This window comes from Leuciscus leuciscus (assembly GCF_965113295.1).
Source record: "Leuciscus leuciscus genome assembly, chromosome: 21".
Classification (NCBI taxonomy): domain Eukaryota; kingdom Metazoa; phylum Chordata; class Actinopteri; order Cypriniformes; family Leuciscidae; genus Leuciscus; species Leuciscus leuciscus.
Window position 1 is genome coordinate 6,370,304 of NC_138745.1, and position 24,271 is coordinate 6,394,574.

General features: G+C 40.2%; 1 protein-coding gene and 1 long non-coding RNA gene across 3 annotated transcripts; both read right to left on the reverse strand.

The window, feature by feature from the left end:
• Positions 1–198: 198 nt before the first annotated feature.
• Positions 199–23,564, reverse strand: prr12a (proline rich 12a). 2 transcript variants are annotated; one of them, XM_082151472.1, is made up of 15 exons: positions 22,571–23,564; positions 19,202–19,359; positions 16,381–16,542; positions 11,568–16,072; positions 11,168–11,353; positions 9,353–10,040; positions 8,684–9,177; positions 8,459–8,575; positions 7,798–7,931; positions 6,534–6,949; positions 5,940–6,062; positions 5,743–5,840; positions 4,592–4,723; positions 1,574–1,669; positions 199–1,487 (listed from the first exon to the last, which is right to left on the reverse strand). In XM_082151472.1, the coding sequence occupies exons 1-15, from the start codon at positions 22,651–22,653 to the stop codon at positions 1,353–1,355; spliced, it is 7,527 nt and encodes a 2,508-aa protein (XP_082007598.1). In that variant the 5' UTR covers positions 22,654–23,564; the 3' UTR covers positions 199–1,352. The 2 variants fall into 2 exon arrangements, with proteins under 2 accessions (XP_082007598.1, XP_082007599.1); XM_082151473.1 differs by having other exon boundaries at positions 5,940–6,059; positions 22,571–23,562.
• Positions 3,005–4,592, reverse strand: LOC309485014. Its single transcript, XR_014201026.1, has 2 exons — positions 4,520–4,592; positions 3,005–4,487 (listed from the first exon to the last, which is right to left on the reverse strand). It is a non-coding gene; the product is annotated as an uncharacterized lncRNA (long non-coding RNA).
• Positions 23,565–24,271: the final 707 nt, after the last annotated feature.

Below are 24,271 nucleotides of genomic sequence, written 5' to 3' on the forward strand. Positions count from 1 at the left end.
GTAATGAAGTCATGGTCAAAAGTTCAAGGAAAAGAACAAACCTTTGCATAAAGTCATTTAGGGAAGAAAGTTCTGTTGAAGCCAAAGAGAGAGAGAGACAAAGATCTGACTTGATTAATTCTCCCGTCACAAAGTGAAATCTGACTTTGAGCAAAGTGCAAACCCAGAGGAAAAAAGCATATCTTATTTGAGACAAAGTAGTTGTTGACGGTTTTATTTGTTTGTCAAATACAGGGATAGTCCATGTACAGAAGAACCGGAGGATTTTTGTCAAGAGCTGTACAATATTTACACAAAGGCTTTACTTTTGAAAGAAGCACAGTATTAGATTGTTCCAAAATAATACTCAGAATACAGACAAAAGACAAACAAATAAAAACAAATTTCCATTTTAAATAGTACTAATACATAATCCCTCCCTAATGGGAATCAGATGCTTCACTCTCACTTTCAACGCCATTTGATTTTTTTTCTGTAGAATGCACTGCAATAATACCGTTTGCGTAGCTTGAAATAGTTTGTTCTTTCTTTTCTCTTCCGTAACAGATAAAAACGGTAAGACATTTTCCATTGTATCTACCCACCTTCGATGAGCAAAAAGGAAGACAGCTCAGAATGTGGCAATAAGATCCATTTATAACATCTGAACAAACATTATTTGAACCGTTATGAAGCATTACTTGTTTGTATAGTATGTGCGAAGTCCTGTTAAAAATGTCTTTATAAATAATAAAAATGCATTACTTTAGCTCACTTGTTTCACGCGTGTAGACTAAAGCGTTGAATGTCATCACATGTCGTTGCACGCATCTTCCCATGTCCGCTTTCCAATCTGCACTCGTTTATAAAACAGAACCTTCACTCTCTCTCGCTCTCGTTTCAGAAAAAAAAGCCAGAATAAAACTGCTATAGTCTTAAAAAATTATCTGTGTAAAATTCAGTAACAGACTTGCTCCTAGTGTCGACACGAAGCGAACTCCTCCTGTCAGTTATTTCCCACGGTGAATCAGTCAATTCAAAAAGTATAAAGACTCCACACAGTATATTCCTTGGTTCTGTGTACCATTTCCTTGGGATTCAGTGAATTCAGTAAGGTCAGCCCATTTCAGGTGCTCTCAGTTCGTCTGAGCTCTCAGGAGGGTATCCTGCACCGGGTCTGCGGCCTCGGTGACGTTTGTGAAGAGTTAATCGAGTTATTGGTTATTGTCGTCGCCCGGTCCTCTTCTGTCGCCGCTGCGTAAGAGCCGTTTAAAAGAGAATTTCTGTAAATCCGAAGAGGAGGGAAGGGGAGCTAGGCAACAGTAAATCCAGCTTCTTTGTACATTGAGGCCTCCTCGATTTGCCCCTCCCTCTCAAGCTTTGGTGCTGAGGGCCATCAGCTCTAAGAAGGAGTTGAAGAGCGTCTCCAGCCAGCTCTGATTGGCCATGCACTGCTGAACAACCTCCTCTTGTCCAGGATCTTCTGAAGCCTGCTCTATAGTGTTCGTCTACAAGAAAAGACGAGAGAGTTTTAATAGTGCGTTCATGTATGCGTTTGTTTACTCCAGCTGCTTTTGGGAAATGTAGTTCTTACCTCTTTCTTGCAGTGTAAGAAGGTATGATATTTATAATGATGCAGTGAATGGTAGAGACTGTAGATTCGACATGTGTCTGTTGACAACTTGAGGTCCTGGAAGAGACAGGGATGGTGACATGTTAGAATCTGAATTCTATTACAGTTTCTACATTGTTCCTATTGGTTATGAAGGCTGCCAATTAGTGCTGCACGATTAATCATATCGCAATCGCGATGTCAAGTCAAGTCAAGTTTATTTATATAGCGCTTTTCACAATGCAGATTGTATCAAAGCAGCTTCACAGTATTTAAATTAAAATAATACATCAATGTTTGTTTCTAGTGGAAAACGTCCATGTTTGGTAATGCTGATCAATAGTATTGTTGATTGATTAATTAAATGAAATATCCCCAAATATCCCCAACTGAGCAAGCCAAAGGCAACAGTGGCAAGGAACCGAAAAACTCCATCAGGTGTCCTAATGGAGAAAAAAAAAAAACCTGTGATGTCAAGCCTATGCAATTATATGAAATAAATAAATGCATGTGTGGACATGACAACCCATTCTCTCTGAGAGTTGTTTGCCCATTTTCTACACCGCTAATAAAAAGACCAGTCAGTTTCAGTTTAGGCAGTGGCGCGTATGGTCACGTCGTGAGTCTTCCCAGTGTGCAGCGCAGAGAACAGGTGGAGATGGACGCTGAGCAGACGGACACTGAACTGGAGACCAGAAAACTATAATATAAACATAAATATTTTGGCTATAATATAACCAACACTGAGCAGAGAGACTCACGCGATTGACACTTTTCACACGCTCTCACGCCACACATCCATTTTCTCAAAGAGCAGCAAAGAGGACACTGACACCGGAAGACTAGACATGCAGGTTACTTTTGATATGAAACTAATTCTCAGCTCTCAGATTCTGTCAATTTTATTACGAAATTCAAACAATAGCGTGTTGGCGCTTGTAAATGTGACGTGACAGATCGTGGTCGTGAACCGAACATCTCTTAGCCTACTCTTTACTACTAGTTAATAGTAAATAAGCACGAATGAACAATAGGTGTGTTGAAAGATACAGTACAACTTGCCAAAATGTTTATGCCTCGTTCATAATATCAATAAATCAGGGTTTTTTTCAACCGCGGAAAGAGGTCAATAAAACAGCTGGAGAACGTTAACGTTACATTTACCTCAGGAAAGCCATTTGATGATAGCACGTTAGTTGGCTAGACAAATTATATAAAGAGAGGAGTATTTTGCTAAATATGTGCACTATATTAAATAATTATTATATTTTTACTTATTAAAATATTGTAACATTGTTATTATAGCGTAGTAAAAACCACAATATATTTAAACATTAAAAATGCAAATGCAAAAATGAACAGGCTACCTAATATTTATCCAAATGAATCAATATTGAATCAAGATCGGAATCAAATCGAAATCATGAAATTTGTGTCAAGCAATAATAAAAACAGTAGCCAACAAGTCATTGTACCATGTAAACATTGTAACATGTTGTCACTAAACTTGACAAAGTTCTGTTTAGTTACCAAATGCTTTGACAATCACAATACACTTACACCAAAAATGATCCACAGACTGAGTTTAGACATATGCATATGTTACATCATTCTTAAATGTCCCTGCTTGTCTGGATAGAATGTTCAAAATATCTTATTTTCTTGAGCATACAAATGTTCTTATTTATTGTTCTATTTATTTTATACCATTGTACTATTGAGACAATAACAAGTTTGCAGTAATGCAGAGATGTCATTATTTAATTTTGAAAAAATATAATTTTAATTTGAAAACACTGTTTTTTTAGTTGTTGTTGCAAGTTTGAGTTGAGAAATACACATTTCAGCATTATCGCTACTCTGTGTTTGCATTTTCCTTGAGAACCAAGCAAGTTGACTCATGAAACCATTTGTTTATTATATTGCAATCGCATATCGCAATCGCAATCGCAATATTGACCTCAATAATCGCAATGTGACATTTTCCCCAAATCGTGCAGCCCTACTGCCAATGGATTTAAAGTGTTAAAGAGGCCATATAACACCCTTTTACAAAGTCTTGATTTTGTTTTTGGGTTCTACTAGAATAGGCTTTCATGCTTGAATGTTCAAAAACACAATTTTTCCTCATATTCTCCATTGTTGCTGCTCCTCTCTTCCCAGTCTGTCAGTAACGCTCTGTTTAGTTCTCTATAAAGCCCCTTCTTCCGAAAAGCACACTGTGCTCTAATTAGTCGAATGGATCAGTGTGTTGTGATTGGTCAAGCGCTTCGAGTGTGTTTGGGAATGTCACGCCCCCTTTACCATAGCCGCAAGTTTAAACACACTACTAACTAACTCAACCAGGCCCCGCACCTTTGTTTTGGAGAATAAAGACATCTCCTTGGGAATTATGTAAATGAAGAATATTGTGACATGTTCGTTTCTAGAAGAAAACTCAAGACTACAATGGAGGCGTTTCAGGGAGTTCAGAAGATTCCCTTTGGAATGGAATATTGTGAAATATTATTACTGTTAAAATAACTTGTTTTCTTTTTCAATATGTTTAAAATTTTAATTTATTCCTGTGATGCAAAGCTGAATTTTCAGCATCATTATCTTCAGTGTCACATGATCCTTCAGAAATCATTCTAATATGCTGATTTGATGCTCAAGAGACATTTCTTATTATAATTAGTGTTGAAAACAGTTGTGCTGCTTCATATTTTTGTTGAAACTGATGCATTTTTTTCAGGATTCTTTGTTAAAAAGATCTAAGATTAAAAAATGACAACTGTACAATAAAAACTTAATCCCTCCTTGCTAAAAAAAGAAGCATTAATTAGTTAATTTCAAAAAATCTTTAACCCCAAATTTTGAATGGTATATTATTCTATCTATCTATCTATCTATCTATCTATCTATCTATCTATCTATCTATCTATCTACACACACACACACAAATTGACAGCTCTATTAATTCAATTTAAAAGGGGGGAGTGTTCACAGTGAAAGAATCACCTGTGGTTTGGAAACACTCTTTTTGATTCGGTTCAGAGTTTTGCGGTTGTAGCATTCCCCACTCAGTCTGACCCTCACCGCCCCCGAGTCCAGGGGCTCCGCCATAATCTGAGGGAACGTGTGAAGAGCTTCCTGTGGAGCAGGAACAGAGGGACATTCAGAGAAGAACGGGTTTTACAGGGTTCACACAAGATACTTAAAGTGCTTGAATTTAGCTTTCAGAAATGTCAGTTCTGGAATACCTGGAAAATGGGCTTGTTTTGTAGAAGAGTGCTTACTGTAAGAGAGCTTGAAGTTTCAAAAGAATGTGTAGGTGTTTTAAACGCACAAGAAACAAATATATGTTTTGGAAAAAGTATTTAAAGTCTCATATTCCCCTGCACCTGGTGTTTAAGCGGGTTAACCTCAAAGAACTCAGAATTACAGTAACACAACGTGGATGATTGAAATCCAATCACAGTACGTCACAGATTGCCCAACGTAAAATAGTATTTTATGCTGTAGATGCTTCAGGGCTCAAGCTCTGTTCACAGTCAGGTGAGTTTAATGCTTTACAGTGCAGTTTTTGCACATTTAAGATTTTATTTAAAAAATTCATATATGCGAGTCTCTTTCCGCTTTCAAAATACAGCAGCAACGTGCTATACATAATGCAAACAGTGACTAAAACAAAGGAATAAAGTCTCTAAACAGTCATTTCTGAAAGGCAAGTTATTCAGCATAATGAATTAGCAGTAGAATCCTATTATTTTAGGAGTTTTCCAGTTTCTCATCATGTCATTACAAGACTGCCACCTACAGGCTGTATTTGTTTCATTTGTATTATAGGAATTAATATACAAGCACATTAAACTTTTAACTTTTATATTTATTTTCTACCCTAACCTTTTCCATTTCTAACATTTATATTCTACCCTTAGTCCGAATTATTTTTGTATATTATATCCTGTTTATATTCTATAAAGGATGAAAAGAATGTGAGAAATAAAAAGTCATTTAAGAAAAACCTATTGTATGAAGTCCTTGAAGAAAATTGGTGTTGGAAGCATTGTGTGAAAGTCCTTGATGATGCCTGTTTCTAAGGGACATGAAAGACTACTGAAGCGATCAAATAAAAGAATCAAGCAAGCACAAATACAAAGGTGAATTACCTGGTGCTGGGAGTTCATATTGACTCTTTTCAAAAGCTTCCTCTTCTGCTCACTGAGAAGGCTGTCGATCTTGCGCATTGGAGGAAGATACAGCTCATCTGAAACGGCCAATAACATAAGGAGAAGGGTAAATTTCATCTCACGTTTTGAAAACGACAGCGCAGCAGTTTTTCAGGGAGGTAATCATATTAGTTTACCTTCTGTGTCCTCTAGAGCCTGAATCATGTCCGGGTCGAGTGCCGTACTGACCAGCATCTCCACGTAGCTCCGGTACATCTCACGCATTCCACGCGTGTTCAGGCCAGCTTTTACTGACACTGCTGGACAGAGACATGTCAGCATATATTCACTATCATAACTGTACATTGCCTCCTAATTTATGTCACATGTCCTCATTTGTTACGTCTAAAAATGGTTATTTTGCATTTGAATAATGTCACAATGCAAAAAAAATCGTAATGTTACAAAATATAATTTCCTATTTTTTTCCCTTTTGATTTTAGAATTAAACATGATGTATGATATAGCTTTAATAATAGGGGTGTAATGATACATTGTTATACCGCTATATGAAAACGTAACGATGTGTATCATTGATGTAGACAATTGTATTTATATTTTTGATTTTATCATTTTTATTCCAAATTTTGTGTGCAAATAAATAAAATCTTGATAACATTTTTTTTTTAAAGATTAAAGAAAATGATTGTGATTGTTAATGTGTCACATTAGAAAAATACGCTGCACATTTCTGCTAATGCAGGCCATACACATGTTAAAAGTATACTCACTTTCATCCTCGCTTGCTGAGGAGTCTGATTCTGATGATGAGGGCACTTCCTTCAGCCACTTCCTGCGCTTCTTGGGCGGAGGCTTTGCTGGCTGCGGCTTAGCAGAGCGTTCAGTCTTCCTCTCCTGTCCAGCGCTCCTCTTCTCCTCCTTCACCTTCCCTCGTTCTGTCAACGCTGCCCGTTTCTCAGGTTTCGAAGGCGGCGGAGGTGAAGCTTTTTTCTCTTTTTCCCTCTCTTTCTTTTCTTCCCTGGTTTTAAGCAATTTTTCTCTGTCCCGCAGTTCTTTTGGCCGAATGTTGTTTTTCTCTCTGCTTTCACGTGGTTCCTTTATCTTCTCTCTGTCTTTCTCAACCCTCTCTAAGGGAGTCTGGTTATTGGGGGGCGGGGCTAACTTCGGGACTGGTTGAGACTGCCTCCTAAATAGCAAAAAACAAACAGGATGGTTGCAAAAACATGTCACACTGAAATGACCTGCTGTGATCTAGAATATATCATTATGACACCATTATTAAGCAGGTCAACAGTGCACCACAAAACATGTAAAATACCCTACCCTAGTACATAATGTAACTGTTAAGGGCTGTTAACTATTACAACTATATTAGCATCCATACCAACATACAATAATGTTTTGTTTATTAAGCATCCACTGCAGTGATGGCGACTGTAGCTTTAAATGCTCAAGTCGGGTGGATTTTGATTGGCAAGCAATGATTTTATCGTTCATCAGCTAGATTAAAAATCCTTCTAAAGGTGATGCCAATGATATTGTACCACTGTGTCACTGTTATAGTAGTGTGGACTTTCCTCTTCTCATAGAATTAAAACTTTATAGTTATTGTCCTTTTGTAAACAGCCCTTTACACTGCGACTTTTATAATGACATATAGGACGTGTCCGAAACCTGAAAAATGCAACAAGGCACATGCAAATGTAATGTTTGCGTAATATCCTGTCAACTAACATGCCTTCATCTTATGAGATATATGTGTCTAGTATGCGTCTATGATATCTCACAATCCTGTCGGTGCAGTTAAAGAACTGGTGGAAAAAATGTAAATACTAGTGTTGAAGGATTAGCTGAAAGGAGTTAAGTCACTCAATATGAATAAAGCTTATTTGAATCTCTTCTAGATCACTAAACATGACGCTATTGTGCCTAGGTTCTCTGTCTGAAACAAGTTTCCTTAGGAGATGCCTTCACACTTGTCTGTGAAGTCACTGACTTGACTGGGCAGCAAGACAGATAAAGGGGTCAAAATACCTCAGGTTGACAGAAGGTCTGTGCCAGGGCTTACAGGAACAGACTCTCACGTAGTCTTTTTTGTTTATGTTTTCCAGAAACTTCACATACAGCCGCTGGTAGCGCTTTTTAGCATCCCCAAAGAAACCAAGATACTAGGAGAAAGTAGAGAAATTAGGGAGAAGGGGACAAAAAAAACAGACAAAATTTAGAAACATAGTGACACAACTTAAAATGCAGCTTATACAAATGTCAAAAACAAAACAGAATCACCCATAACTTAATGTGCTGATAAATATTGTACTATTCAATATGCAATTATGCATACTTTCCCTTAAATTGATTTTTACAGTTTCTGATGAAAATCTTGAGTGATGCTTACAGCCACAATTCAAAGTTGTTCTGAATGGTTGCCATGATGGTGCTTTGCAGTTACTAAATTAGTTTGAGTAGTAGTTTAATAGGATGTTATGCAGGTGAATGGGATTATTTAGCCTGTTTTATCAGATAAAAACAGAAAGTGATATTTCTAAAAACCCTGGTTTAATACAGGTAATAATAACAGTGCCATGGTAAACAGCACTAATATATAAGAATCATAATCAGATGTAGTAAACAAAGTAGAAATGGCTGAAAATTGGTGTGCTGCTTTCTACAAATGATGTGATGGGTCATGACTCACATTACTAGTGGCACAAAACTGTCTCTGTCCATCCTTAATCTCAGGGGAAAACTTCTGCAGCAAAGCTTTCTGTACACGCCAAATTGGAGGGGGCTCTCGTCCGGTCTGCAGGGCCAACTAGTGAGAGATGAGATTATCACAAAATTAAACCTACCTATTTGTCACATTATATTTCTGCACATTTGCATTATATATAATAAAAAATACAGAAACAGATTGCCGTACCTTCAGACACTTGATGTCCTCAATCCGCACCACAAACTCATCCCTCTCTCTGAAAATGCCTTCGCCTCCACTCTCACTCTCATCCTCATCAGTCTCTCCAACAATGGCAGCACCGCTCTGTTTCTGTGCCAAGTGCAACGGTAGAATCTGAGGCACAGCTGGCTCTTCAGGGGAGTCGGGCTCTGCAATGGACTCCTGTACTGGAGGAGGACTGGGAGAAGGTGGGCTAGATGATAGAGTGGGCTCTACAGGAGGAGGAGGAGGAGGAGAGAGGACAGGAACAGTGGAAGCCAGAGGACTGGGTGGAGGTGAGGACTCTTGTGGTGGAGATTTCTGAGAGGCGGAAGGATTGTCCTCCTGTGGAGGAGGGGGAGATGGGAGGGGGAGGGGAGGAAGAGGTGATGGCGAGGAGGCGGAGGAGGGAGCAGGGGATGATGGGGATACTGGTGGGAGAGAAGGGGGAGCTTGGGCTTCAATGGCTTCTTGAGGCGAGTCTGCAAGAGAGAAAGGTACTCTTACATTTTCAACCACCTATAGTTTCAACAATACAACAGCAAACAAGTGTTCAACTGTGTCTTAATAATGCCCTATTTTAACTAAGCAAAGGTGTGTGGAGGTGTTTTCTAAGCTGCTTAATTCATACCACTTTCCAAAAAATGACCCTCTCACCTCCAAATTTTGGGACACTTGGCAGCTCCATGTCTGGGACTTTCTCTTTCTCTTCCAGGTCTTGCTCCAATACCTCATCTACATCCTTCTCTTTTTCTTCCATTTCTTCCTCCTGCTCTTCTTTTTGCAATCTTGCAGGCTCAATAGAGTGGGTATGGGCGTGTGAGGGAAGGTGTGTATGCATTGGTGGTTGAGGGCTGAGGGCTGGTGGCTGCTGTGTTGGTGTCAGTTGTTCAGGAGGAGGTGGAGGAGGGGGTGGAGGAAGTGAAGAAGGCTGCATTGAGGTGATTTGAGGAGTGTCATACAAAGCAGAGATTGCGGAGGAGATGCTCTTTTGCAGGTCCTGGTTCTTTCCAACAGAGTCCTCCTCATCGGATGAGAAGGAGGGCAAAGTCTCAAGGTTCCTTTTCAGCTCTTCATCCAAGCGCTTGCATGGGCTAGGACAGCCACCCAAAGACAGTCCCCCATCACTTTCCCCATCTCCATATCCAGATACAGCCGCAGCGGCTGGCGGGGGTGGAGGTTGAGGGGATAATGGGCGAATGCCTCCACTTTTCCCAGGAGATGAATCTTCATTTCCACCGCTGTCAGCTGAGCCCGTTGACATTCCAGATGGCCTTTTTCCAGACTTGAGAAAATCTAAAAATGAGGCAACAAAGCCAGTCTTCTGCGACTCTTTATCTTCCAACTAAACATGAAAGGACAAAATTTGTGATTAGATTAAAATGTAAAAATATGCTCACAAACACTACTGTGGAATCTACACTACATTCTAGGGCTGCACGATTAATCAAAATAAAACCGAAATTGTGATTTGCCTTAGTGCAATAATGAAATCACAAAGACTATGATTTTTGATTAAATAAATATTATTATATTTATTTTTTAATATTGTGGTTTTAATTTTTTTTATAAACTAAATAGTGTATTACAATAGTAATATTTTTTATTTTGTTTAATATTTCTATTTAGTAATAATAAATAGTAAAAAATATTTAATAATAATCATAATTAGGGGTGGGCAATATGACCAAAATCATATAGTAAGTCATCTTAATTATTTAATCTTATAAAAAACATATTTTATTTCACGATAACGATGTATATCACAACATTGTTATATACATTCTTATTACAGTTATTGTTATTACAGTTACAAAAGTTATTCAGTCAAGAGCAGTGAGAAATGCTCTCTTTTTTTGACAGTAGGACAATTTGGATGCTGATACTTTTAAGACCGACTGCACGGATGCATTGTACTTTTGTGTTTTCTCTCTCTACATGTTCACTTTGACACATAGGTATGTGTATTTAACCGTTCAAGCCAATTTAAGTGGTAAAAAACTTCTCACATGCTTCATGTCTCTCAACATACTGAAATGAGTTGTCTTCAGCTATTTATTCCGCTTCAACGGTTTAAAATCAATTTTTAAACCGGTTTAAAGTTTTCAAACGGCATTGTTAAAAAAATGCATGCAAACCATAAGCTTTCATGACCGCACAGTACAGCAACGTCACGTGACGTGAGTATAATCGCAATAGAGATGATAGTCCAAAATCTCTACCGGTTTATCATGTCTACCAGTATATCAGTCACCCCTAATCATAATCATATTTATTATTATTAGTCATATTGATGTAAAAGCACAACATTTTGGGGCAAATTGTGCAGCCCTAAGTAGGCAAAACAAACGTTCTTTATCTTTTTTTTTTTCATTTGTTTAAAAAAATTAAATACAAAATTGCATTTTAAAAATTGCAATTTTAACTAGAAAAATCACAATTCGATTTTTCAGGCCTACTATATTTGCATACCTCTTGGGATTTGGACTTCTTGTCTTGAGGTCTGTTCATGTCAGGCACTCCAGGTGTCCCAGGGCTTAATCCCAAAGAAGGAGCGGAACCAAGAGAACCATCTGAGAGAGCCGGATCAGTGCCTGATAAGGAGTCTGTCCGCAACAAGGCATCAGAAGATGACATGCTTCCAATAGGAAGTTTAATCTAAAAGAGGAAGATAAGACGTTATAGAAAATCTCCTGGAAAGTGATGAAATGAACATACAAAATTAAATATCCAATGTTATTCAATGCTATACAAACATTATTTCTGATAACTGATATATTTATTCATCTGTAATGACTACCAAAGTTGTAAGTTTCATTTTAGATAGTATATTATAAATTGAAACAGTGCTTTTTCAATTTTAACAGCTCACCTTGATGGGTTTGATTGGCTCCTGATGCTGTGTCTGCTGTTGTGATTGGTGATGCATTTGCTGTTGCATGTGCTGCTGATACATCTGATTTGGATCTTTATTGGCTATCTCCATGTCCATCATGGATTCATCCCGTCTACCTCTACCTCTGCCTCTTCCTCTGCCTCTGCCTCTTTCAGGAACATATGCTGTTCCGTACTCTCCCATCATACCCCTAGAGTGGTGAGGTTCTGGCAATGGGCGTATACGTGGTCGTCCACGTGGCCTTGGAGGTCCATCTCGTTTAGGTTTTGTGGGCTTCCTGCCTCTTTTTTTCGGTCCATCCTGTGGCAACAACTGAGGAGGGGGACCAAGGGATGAGTATCCAAAATCTAGATCACCCATTAAAGGGCTTAAAGTTCCCCCTCCCACTCCACTTGATTTGCGACAACTGGACACAAGGTCTGGTATCAGATCAGGAAGTCGGCTTCGGCTGTTGAGGCGAATGTCAGCTGGGACGTCAGCCTTATCCTCATCATCCTCAAATTCATACTCCTGCGCATAGCTCTTCTTGGGCAAGGAGTTTGGATCAGGTCTCTCCTTCAACAGATGGAAGGAACTGGATTTCAGAAGCTTCTTTGGGCGAGAGGAACAGAAAATTGGAGAGGTAAGACCCCCGGATCCAGACCCAGATCCCCCAGTACTTCCTATTTTGGCACCAGATCCTTCCCCGACAGTTCCAGTTGTCCCCATTCCAAGGCTGGCTGGCTGAGATTGGATTAGTCCAAGCTGCTCTGTGTTGACAGTAGATGGAAGCTCATGAGTCTTCAAGGAGTCAAGATCTAAATGCATGGTTCCATTATCAGTTTCTGAAAGATCATGGCAATACTGCCCATACCCCTGGTCACTGTGATGGCCAAGCATATCATAACTTGGACCTGTATTGTCTCCTCCTCCAGGGTTAGTTTTAATGCCTTCCATTCCTTCCTGCACTGTTTGGCCAGGTGCAACCCCATCTTGACCCTGCCCAGTTCCTCCAGAGCAACTGGATTTGTATTCCTCTGGGCAGAACATATCCTCCATTCCAGGAAAGAACGAGCGGTCCTCATCTGGGAGAAGAGAATCGGGAAAGCAGATGGATGTTAAAGGAACAAACCTCTGGCTCTGTTGGCTTTGATTTTGGTTTTGATTCGATTTTGCGGCTGGATTTCTGGTGTCAAAGTGAGGCTCTCCTTGATGGTCAAGTTGGGATTGAGGAATCTGGGAGGCATGAGAGGGGTGAGACTGTTCTTGTTGCTGAGAAGCTGCAGAGGAGGCCTGTGGAGGAAGATGATGATGGCTCTGCTGATTAGTATGGGAGGGGTGAGGGTGTTGATGGTGGGAGTTAGGATGTTGAGGACCTTGTGATGCTTGTTGCTGTTGGTGGTGATGGTGGGATAGGTGGTGTCCATGTGAGGTTGTTGATAAACTCATGTCTGGCTCAGGGAGATATAACTCCGAGGCATGGTGCTGCGTTGGGTGGTGAGATGAAAGTCTTTGCTGATCCTGTGACTGGCGTCTTTCTACACTTCCTGCTGTTGCTGCTCCAGAATTCCCCCTGCTTCCTTCACCCCCTGTCCTCTCATCCACCATTGCCCCCTCTTGGCTAGATGTCCGAGAGAGGGAATGCTCTAGCATGTCTAGTGAAGACACTGTGTTAGACTTAGGGCGGCTCTGGTCTTGCTGAGAACCATGACCATAGTGACCAGCTGCTTCCAAAGCTTGGGATTGAAGCTGGAGTTGGAGCTGGGATGTCTGAGACTGGGAATGGGTCTCTGATGACACAACTCCCCCAGTGGCTTCCATTAGGGCCTGCTGGCTTACAGAATGCTGCTGTTGCTGAGGGTCTATTTTGCTGCGAGTATGGGACAGCACAGACTGCAGCAAATGAGAAGGTTGGCGAGACTGGTCAGTGGGAGAGTCCATAAGTGACTGTGACTGAGAATGATGCTGTTGCTGCTGTGGTTGTTGTTGATGTTGTGAATGCGACTGATGATGTTGAGTTTGCTGTTGATGTGTCTGTTGATGCTGATGGTGATGTTGCTGCACATCAGGTGTCTTACGCATGTAAGCCATATCTCCTGAATCTTGAGGCTTTTTCTGAAGATCCATGTGTGGGTGAGAGTGTAGGTGTGGGTGTGTTGGTGTATGTGGAGTGTGTTGATGGTGGGAGGTGGAGTGTTGAGGAATGGAGTGTTGGGAATACGGGTCACCCCGTCCATAGTGTACCACTGATCCCAAAGAATCATGATGATGGTGAGGAAGGGAATGTGTTTGTTCTGAACTCCCTCGTCCTCCATCACTTACAGTTCTGTTGCTCTTCTGCTGTGGTTGTTGTTGATGTTGTTGTTGTTGTTTATGCTGCTGTTGATGTTGTTGCTGTTGCTGTTGATGTTGTTGCTGTTGTTGGTGCTGTTTCTTTAGGGACATCTCCAATTGACTGTCCAGTCCAGCTCCACTCCCGGTGCCAGTGACGGCAGCATTAGAGGTGGCACTATGTGTTCGAATAACACTTTGAAGGTGGTACCGCTCTTCTGAGCTTTTGCTCATCTCATAATCAAGCCCCTTATTTTTATCCTGAGCTGGAAGGACTGGAGGCTGCTGGGTGGGCTGTGAGGAATGATGGCTTTGAGGAGTATGGTGATGTGATGCTTGAGGAGTAGGACTCTGGGCTTGAAGAAGGTGTTGGATGAGGAAATCATCATCAACATCATCGTCCTGTTCTGGCCTAGACTCTGTTACACCAAGTATGCTGTTATCAGACTTTGTTTTAGGAGGAACAGATGAGTGGTAGGGTTGTGATCGAGGTCCTCTTGTGTCTGGGTACCCTTGTGGGGAAGGCAAAAACGAAGGTGAGAGAACAGACGATAAATATTTGTTGGATCCTGCTCCAACAGGCGACTGAGCAGGTCGTGAAGGTGCAGGAGAATGCAGACCTGGGCGGATGATTCCAGAATTGCCAGATGGAGATGGGCTGGAATCAGGGATGTGGTAAGATCCACCACCAGTTCCTCCACCTCCCACGCTACCACTGCCTCCAGTTCCTGTGCTGCTTCCACTACTACTACCACCAGTTGTTCCACCACTTGCTCCTGACCGTAGAAGGGCAGGAGAGTGTCCTGATGCACCATAACCCATTGATGGACTTCCAGCACCCCCTAGGGATGGTGGCAGAGACCCATAACCTGAATCAGTCCCATATACTGAATCTGCTGAAAACGATTGACTTCCCAAATTCCCATATCCTTTAGCAACTCCAGAGGTCCTAGCTGAAGGAAGATCATGAGTCTGTGGAGAACTGAAGCCCCCATATGACTGGGAAAGGTGTGATGGGGGAGGCTGATTTGGAGAGAAAGACTGAGGTTGAGGTGGGGTCTGGCCAGTTAGACCACTCGATGACTTGACTGGAGCCACTGGGGATCCATAACCCGAGAGGCACGACTTGGGAAGGGTTTGCTGGGTGGAGTTAGAGGAGCTCTGGGAAGGTTGGGAATGTGACTGGGGTGGAGGAGGTACAGTCTGAGTTGGTGGCTGTTGCCGAGAGGATGCAGAGGCAGAAGTGGAGGCTGGAATGGAATTAGACTGACGAGCACTAGCAGACGCAGTGGAGGAGGAAGAGGATGAAGATGAGGATGAAGCAGAAGAGGCAGAGGGTGGTGTGTGGGGGGTTCTGGAAGAGGATGCAGATCCAGAAGAGGAGTAGCCACTGCTGGAGCTGCTCTTTGTCCCCTTTCCAGCCCCACCAGAGGATGTGGATGATGAGGACCCATAAGAAGGTTGGATTATTGGTCTGTACTGTTCAGTCCTGGGGGAGGGTTTATGGTCTGAGGAAGGACTGTGTTCACCAAGAGGACTGCACGAGAGGCCAGCATGGCGAGTATGAGTTGCTTGCTGATATCCTGATACCCCACAGCTGAGGTAGTGCTGCAGGGGGTGAGGGGTGGATGGGGGGGCTTGTGCCGGAGAGGGACGTTGGTAGTGTTTAATTACACTGTCTTGTCTTGATACTGTCCGCTCTTGGGATGATGGCTGAGGTGGAGCAGGGGTAGAGGAAAACACAGAGGCACTGTACAATTGGGAGGACTGGTCTTGAAGTTGAGAGGACAACAAGTTAAACTGATGGGACGGTATATGGCGGGCAGAAACTGAGGCTGCAGAGGAGGCTTGAGCAGATGTGACCCCACTCACAGAAGGATCATGACTTCCACGGTAAGCCGCAGCTGCACCCTGTGATGACAACAGGCGGTCAAAGCCCAGGCTTGACTGAGAAGGCGTCTTGATGTGGAGTAAAGGATCATGGGGTGACAGGAGGCCATTGGAGGTAGGACTGAAAGTGGGCGTGTCCTGTAAGGACACACCAGGGAAGGAGCGCCCTGAGAATGACGCTGGGTGTTGATAGGCAGACAAAGCAGAAGAGGATGGAAAGGATCCAGATCCAGGAAGAGCACCAGAGATGAAGAGCTCTGCAGGGGCAGGTGTGTGCATGGCTAGAATGGGGAGAAAAAACACAAAGAAAAGATAAAAGCTAAGGCTAAGAAAATGGCTGTGAAGACTGAGTTATTACAAGAGAGCAAATTAATATTATTTAATCATTGTTATAGCAACAGTGATGACAGTGCTGGATGACTGCACTTACAGTTTACCAGAATTTCCACCATATACTCAGTACATCGAGGAAGTGACTGTGCATTCTTGATGTAATTTTTATCAAATATGTTATTTCAGTTTTTTGTACATTATTCAAACAGAAGAGCCACCCATGCAAACCCCATTCAACTCAGTAAGCTCAGCTTACCAGTCTGCCATGATGGAGTGCGAAACTGAGATAGGAGGGATGAGGCAGAGGGAGGTGGCTGTGGACCCCGGGACTCTAGTGCAGATATAAGGTTCATAACCGATGGATCTGGGCCTGATGGACTTGCGTGGTGGAGCCCAGCATCAAAAAGTCCAGAAAGGCCTATGAGAAACATGGAAAAACAATGATGTAATGAGATCATTTTGGTAAATATATCACTTCCAGACACACACAAAAAACATATACTTTTTATTGGTGATATCAAAAGTACTGGTGCTTTGATACCCAGCAAATTCTATAATAAAAATGAAAATCTAACAATACCAGTCTCTCTAAATTTGGTACCCATGTCTTTTCACATGATCAAATTCACTTCTTGGTCAAAATACTTCGGCAGGGCATTGATGTAAACACAGTCAATTAGGTCTTTAAGGGGACATGAATCAAGAAATAATTTTTTTCTTGATCTTTTGACATGTAAGAACTCATTGTACTCAACCTCGTTAGTCCAAAAACAGCTTTTACTGAAACCAAGCTCCGAAAACTTCTCGTTTCAGATTTTGTCACATTATGACATGATAGTGTGACGAAAGACCACCTCTGCAGAATCAAATCAATGCCTACTTCGACATAATTTTCTACATCTTTGGCCCCGCCCACTGGCACATTAGTGAGATGAGAAAGAGAGAAGAGAGATACAGGACCACTGAACTAAAAATAACATTACCTTCCAATGGATCCTAATGCTAGTAAAGTGGTTAATTATTTTCAACTATGTGGATGTCTCAGTAGAGCGTTATTTGTTTGTTCAGTATATTTCACTGTGGATTCTTTGGTAAATCAGTCGCAATTTCGGTGCAGGCTTTACAAACAGACTTTTACTGTAGATATGAACACGACAGTAATGCCACAACATGTAAGTATCCATGTTAATTCTAATGCCTTATCTGTGATCAGTGATTTCTGAATGATTCATGTACAATCAGATGTTCTTTGTCCCAAAATAGTTTTTGCTGTTTAAGCATCAGTAAATCAAGCCAGTGACTAAACGGTCAACTTCACATGGTTTTCGTAACATGAAAACAATCTGTCATTTTAATCGTGATTAAAATAGTTCTGGACTCTCACCAAAACTCCCGTTATATATCAATGGCACCGGTTACACTGCATAATGAATCTCTTATTTACATTGTGTTTGCACTGCCTGGTAATAACCCTCTGTTGATCCGGCTGTCTGTGGACAGGGATACAAAATTGCGGAAGTATAATCTGTAGTTTCCACAAAAGTTCAGGAGCTGTCAAAAGTACATTGCAGGTGATAACTTTTTTAATTGAAAACTTGATCCTGCTGTTAGAATCCTTAGAAATGCAACAACAAAAAAACCTACAACTTTGTTTCCATTTATTATTATTACATCGGTTTACTTGTTTTCAATAACTACTTGATTACAGGAATATTTCACTTTTTTAATTATTTTGCTGGTATTTTTGGCTGATATTAGAATTGACTACTGAAATTTGGTATTGTGTATGTGACAAGCCTTGTATTGACTAATGCATTCCTTGCTGCAAACCAATCATGGTAGTCAAGGAAGAGAAAATGTGATAAGCTCTATAAAAAAGACTACTATTGGGCACATTGCACTTCAAAACCTCAGGAATGCAGTGCACCCTCTTATGCAAGAGTGTTCACATCACAGCCATCAAAAAAATAACTACTTAAATACACATGTAAAAAAAAATGTCTGGCCTTGATGCGATCAACAATTGTGATCAGTTGATAAAAGTGTTTCCCATACATTGATTTAGCCACAATATCAACACTGACCGCCACAAATAGATTTCAGTGCTTCCCATTCATTGACTAGACTGTGGCGGCCCGAAAATATATTTAAACATCTCATAATAACATAAAAGGACTTTAATGTCGTGTTTTGCACCATTGCTGTAACAAACTAAAATCGAATGCGCGGTAAGGCTTTGTGTCCTTATCAAAATACTGTTTGAGCTGCGCAAAGAGAAGTGCGCACTTCACTCACGCATTTAGCTCCGCGTCTCAGTTCACAGTGAATGAATGCAGTGAACTCTTTCTGTGCATGTGCTGAGTTTAGCGTGCATTTGGGAATGCACTTACACAATAATTTCACATTTGCAAAGTTGCCGATTACAGCATTTCACTAGATTTGTAATGAGATGCGTTTGTAAACTTGGTTTCCGCCAAAATAAAACCTTGACAGCACCAAAAGCTCTTGCATGAGGTTTATCTCTTGCATGTACAGAAAGGACCAAAACTAATTATGAAAGTTTAATTTATTTTTCAGTGCATTTGTTTTACAATATAAGGCTATATTAGGGCTGGGCGATATGGCCAAAAAAATCATATCTCTGTATTTTTTGGTTAAATGGCGATATATAGCATATTGTTTCTAAAAAAGTAGACTGAGACACTATCAAAACTAAAAAGAGGTTTGAGTCCATACACTGACTTTTTCTTTGTTCAATTTCCACACTAAATATGGGTTGGAGCTCTAAATTTCGAACTCTCAAAGTGCACCAGATTTATGAATTTAACTTTAAAACTGTACAAAATGTTCTTCCGGATCCCCCCTAGAGGGTCCGAGGTCCGCCCACCACAGTTTCACAAAATCCCGTGGGAAACACTGTGAAATTATCATATATCAATTACTGTATCATTAAATGATCAGCATACATCATAAATTAAATGAAGCTATTCCATTTTCCACATGTGCTGTAGAGCTATACATGTCAACATGATACAATGAACCCAAACGAGATATGGAGTCAAAGTAGTGTCACTCACCTAGGCTTCTTCCAGCTGCACCCCAAGCCCCACCCTGGCCAGATCCACCAGGATGGTGATTGGTAGCATAACCCTGCAGGGGATGGGGAGTGGCATAGGCTTGGCGATGAAGAAGTTCAGACTCCGGGTGTGATGATCTAGAGCTGCCGTACACCAAGCTGACAAGACCAGAAATCACCAGTGACTTTAGCATTAATAAACAATGATACTTAAACAAGGTTAAAACCATAGTAATTAAATAGCAAATAATCTCTCTTTGTACACTAATCCTAAACAAGTATATCTAGCAATAACTAGGAAGCAATTTTGTAAAGGGTAGGGTACTTTCCTGTTATATAACTTTTAATTCAACTCCATTAAGTTTGTTTAAATTGCTAATATGGTTGTGCGATTAATTGTAATTTGATTTTGGCTTCCCAACAATAAAAACAAGAGAATCAAGGTCAAGCGACTATTGTGCCGCTGCTGCATTCCGTCCCACGCACCTTCCTTTCCTTCAAAGCGGCGCGCCAAATAAATGCAGTCTGTTGCTAAACTGCGGGACGTGTTTGATATTAAACAGTGTTAAAAGCGTTTTAAGCCGCAAAAGAGACACTGGTCCCCAGGCGGCTTTCTGTGCGCGTGCCCCAAGTCGGAGCCGGATGCAGATAGGCAAATGGGCTTCGGATACGAGCCATAAAGCATACACACAAAAATCTCAAAATGCCTTTTTGGAGAGTATTCACTTGTAAACACAGTCGGTTGTCTTAAAAGGATAGTTCACCCAAAAAGTCATAATTTACACACCCTCATGTTCCAAACCTGTATGAGTTTCTTTCTTCTGTTGAACACAATAGAAGATATTTTGAAGAATGCTGGTAATCAAACAGTTGACATCGGCCACTGACTTCCATAGTAGGAAAAAAAAATGGCTATCGTCAACTGTCTGGTTACCATCATTCTTTAAAATATCTTCTTTTGTGTTCAACAGAAGAAAGAAACTCATACAGGAACATTTTGAGGGTGAGTAAATGATGACAACAATTTTGGGTTAAGTAAACGTACACATTAGAGAAAAAAACACTTGTGTAACACTATACTGAATCCGTGCATTACGCAATCTCTTAAAATGACATTATAAGTTATTACTTATAATCAAACAAGAAATGACAAAGGAAAATCCCTCACTGATCTTAACTGAATAACTTAAGCTTTAATAAGGATTAATCTGTATTTAATGTGTACAGTAAGCCAATGCAGTGTTATTTTACACTTGATTATTCACTTTCTTTGTTGTGGATTAGCCTATTACTTATCTGAATGCCACTATTATTACATCTTCCTGAAAAACTTAAAACACTGTTTACTTAATTTGTATTTCATTCTGTTGTATTTATTTGTCTGTTGTTTGTAATTAGATTATTTGTTCTTATAGTATAACAAACGTTTTACTTGTCTTATGTAATTACTTTTGAGGTCCTTTTTCTTACATTAGTTAACCAAGTATTAGTTTTTGCTGAAGAATCGATAATTGTGAAATTTCAATGATATTTTAAAATTACTCATATCGTGAATTAAGACTTGATCATATCGCCCACCAACAATCGTGTTAAATAGTGATTTCACTAACCAAAAATAATCACGATTATGATTTTTTGCCATAAATCGAGCAGGCCTAATTGCTAATTAGAACAAAATTCATACATTTGAATGAATAATCATTTAAAACTAATAATCTGTTAATCATGCATCAGAGAAAAACACAATTGTATATATGCCTTAATTAGACAACAGGTTACTTTTGAAAGACCTGAACATCTATGTCAAAAGCAAATCATACCATAAAATGTGTCAAGTGCATTACTAAATAAGTGGCCTTTATTTCTGTTGTTTTTCATTGCTTGCTTTTTTTCAGGTAAAAAAATAATAATAGTTAACCTGCTTTTTTAATACTATTAAAATGTTTTGATGCCTAAATTCAATTGTAACATTTAAATTTTATTTTTTAGAAAACAAATTTTTTCCCCCACATCTGCCATTACATATGATTTTTTTTAATATTGGTGCACCCCTAATATTTATATGTTTGGGGCTGTAGAAACACACTTATCTTATCCATATATATATCCTTATCTAGCAGAAACCACAGCAATTTCACTTAGAATCTCAGTCAGAATTTGTATATTAAGATAATAAGTTTCTGTAAGGCACCTGGACAGACCTAAAAAACAATCATATCTTATCTTCATAAATATCATATCTTAATTTGAGCTATACCCTCAGAAACCAGCCACTGCCCTCCTCTAGTACAATAATATTTTTTGTTTTAACCATGTTCTATTGTGAATTATTTAATTTTCATTAAAATTATTGGCTTGTATCTTTTCTGTCTCTGTAATCTGTGTAGTGATGCTTTGGCATTATCGATGTAAAACAATCATGCAAATTAACTACTTTGAAATAAAAATTAAAATACGCCTTATAGTGATTATACCATTTTTATTTTATTTTTTTCAAAATAACCCTTTTTATTTATGCAATGGTTTGTTTACTGGAATTAATGCCCTAATCTGTGACAGTAAGCATAGCATTGGATGCTAACTCGTTAGCACCGCAGGTCGCTCCCATCTTCCGAAGAACGAGCGCGAGAGCTAGCGTATGCATATCTTTACAAACGATATAGATTGCTTTATTTTCACTGCCCTAACGTAAAGATCAATTTTTATATAACATTTTCTAGCTCGAATCAATAGTAGGCCCACATGCGACAACAGCATGAAGAGGTTAGCTAACGTCAGCTGAATGGGAGGTTTGACTGTAGCTCCTCATCATCAGAGGCCGCGTAGTATTGTTTCCACGATTTATAAAACAATGAGGCATTATTGAACACGCGGTTAGAGCAATATGATATGAATATACACATGCATTTCCATTGCAACTGTAACGTTTGATTTTGAGACGGTGTATTTTTAATCAATGTTGCAAATTAAAGAGCGCAGGTAAACTGCAGCATCTCCGATCGCTGTACTTCGCCTTCTTTTTAGCGACCCCGCTCTCAATAGACTTGACCCGAGCCCCTCATTGATTGGGGATGCTGCTAAATGAATCTACGATGGGATCTGTAATAAAATCGTTCGGGCAGACTTCACCCCGCCCCCCACCTTTTTTCTTCCCTCTCCTCCCCAAACCGCACATTAGTCCATCAATCACACTTGAATTTCCAAAGACGCAATCCCTCGCTTATTTGAATAACAATAGCTACACTAATACCTTATGACATCCTACGCAAATGCATCGTCAGAGTCAGATGCAAATGCATAGGTTTTCACAGTCAGTTTAGTGCCAAACAGCGTACACCATTCTGTGTTTTCAGCATGGCTGCATGCTTACCTTGCTTTGGCTGATCTCTCGTAGCTCCATCCGGCTCCGGCGCCCAAATCACCGAACCCAGCGCCCGGGTAATTTCTATCCATTGCTTCGCAATACGCGCGGCTGGATGCGAGCGAACGATTTCGGTGCAAAACTATTTTTTGCACGGCAAGATCGCGGTCCTGTTGTCAGTTTTTAATCATTCTTCCTGGTGAGAGACGACTAAGTCCACAAGAGTGAAAAATAGCATATTGAAAAGGGAGAGGGAAATGGAGGGGAGGAGATGAGTGCGTGCGTGATAGAGGGGGTGTTCACCGACCACCTCCAACGAAATAACTCACCTCTTTTTCAGTCTTTTCTCATTTAAAATCAGACCAAGTAATGCCATGCTCCTGACGGGATGCGAATCATTCGGTTTGACCTGGTTACCGATAAATTACCGATGGACGCATATGACCGTATACGTCCTTTCCCTTGTTTCTCCTCCCCTTTCTCCACTTACTTTAGTTGTATTAAATATGCATTAACCAAGCAAGGGGCATATCGGCCTTTAAACAACTCCTACATTGCATGCAACTATATTGCGAGCGAATTTGGAGGAATATCAAATGCACCCTTTAAATTCCACCCACAGTGTTGTTGTGAGCTAGCTGTTAGCCCTGTCGACGCATCAAAATAAGATGGTGTTGCTGCTATTATTTTCAGTAAATCCCGTTCCCTTCACGAGTTTTGTGTTGCATTCGACTTCGACGATATAGAAAAAACTGACGCTGCGTGGTAATTCCGCACAGTTCACTTGAAAGCCGAGCTCGAGGCCTGCGTTTTCATAATATTAGTCATTTTCCCTCGAAGACGCCATTTTTGAAGGCGGCTGTTTCTCTCCCTTCTCCCTCCCCTCTCTGTCTCTCTCTCTCTCTCATACTCGAGCTCACGCGTAGTCTCTAGTTCACCTCCACAGCAGCCACTAACAGAAGCTATTCCCGGAACACACTGCTCCCTCGTATTCAACCAAAATGGTCAGAGCCCAAAGAAGGGGGAGACTCCTTTGACATTCGCAGATGCACGTTCAGGGATGTCTGGCCTTGACGTGAAAAATGCATTGAGGATTCATTGTGGGCTTCGTGTTTCTATGCGCCCCTCACGACTCCCACACACCTTTGACAATGACCATGAACTGGGACAGAAAATTTAGCATATGTTTACAATATCAACCCGTACTTTGTAGGCTACTCTGTATTAAGTAGGCTAACTGTAATAATAATAATAATGCATTTTATTTAAGGCTCCTTTCAAACCACTCAAGGTCACCATACAAGAAGTAGCAGCAATAACAATATTAAAACAAAAAATAACAGGTAATAACAATGGCAATAAAGAAAGTACTAGCTGTAGGCCTTGTAATAACAGAGCTATTCACCACACAGTGAAAATGTGCAGTTCAGCTGTTCTGACCTTTAAAGATGAATTTATTAAATTAAATTTCAAAATAAAATTTGTATTAAAATAGATTGATGTGCACGGGTAGGCCTAAATCGTTTATAATAAATGTGCCAATATTCCATAAAAAATAGGAATTGTCCATTGATTTTTAAAACTGACAATTCTTGTTTTTTATGGAATATTGATGTATTTATTATTGATAAGTAACTTATCTGTGCACATCATCATAATCTGCCCTCTACGGAGCTCCTAAATGGACATGGTGGTGGAAAAAAATATGGG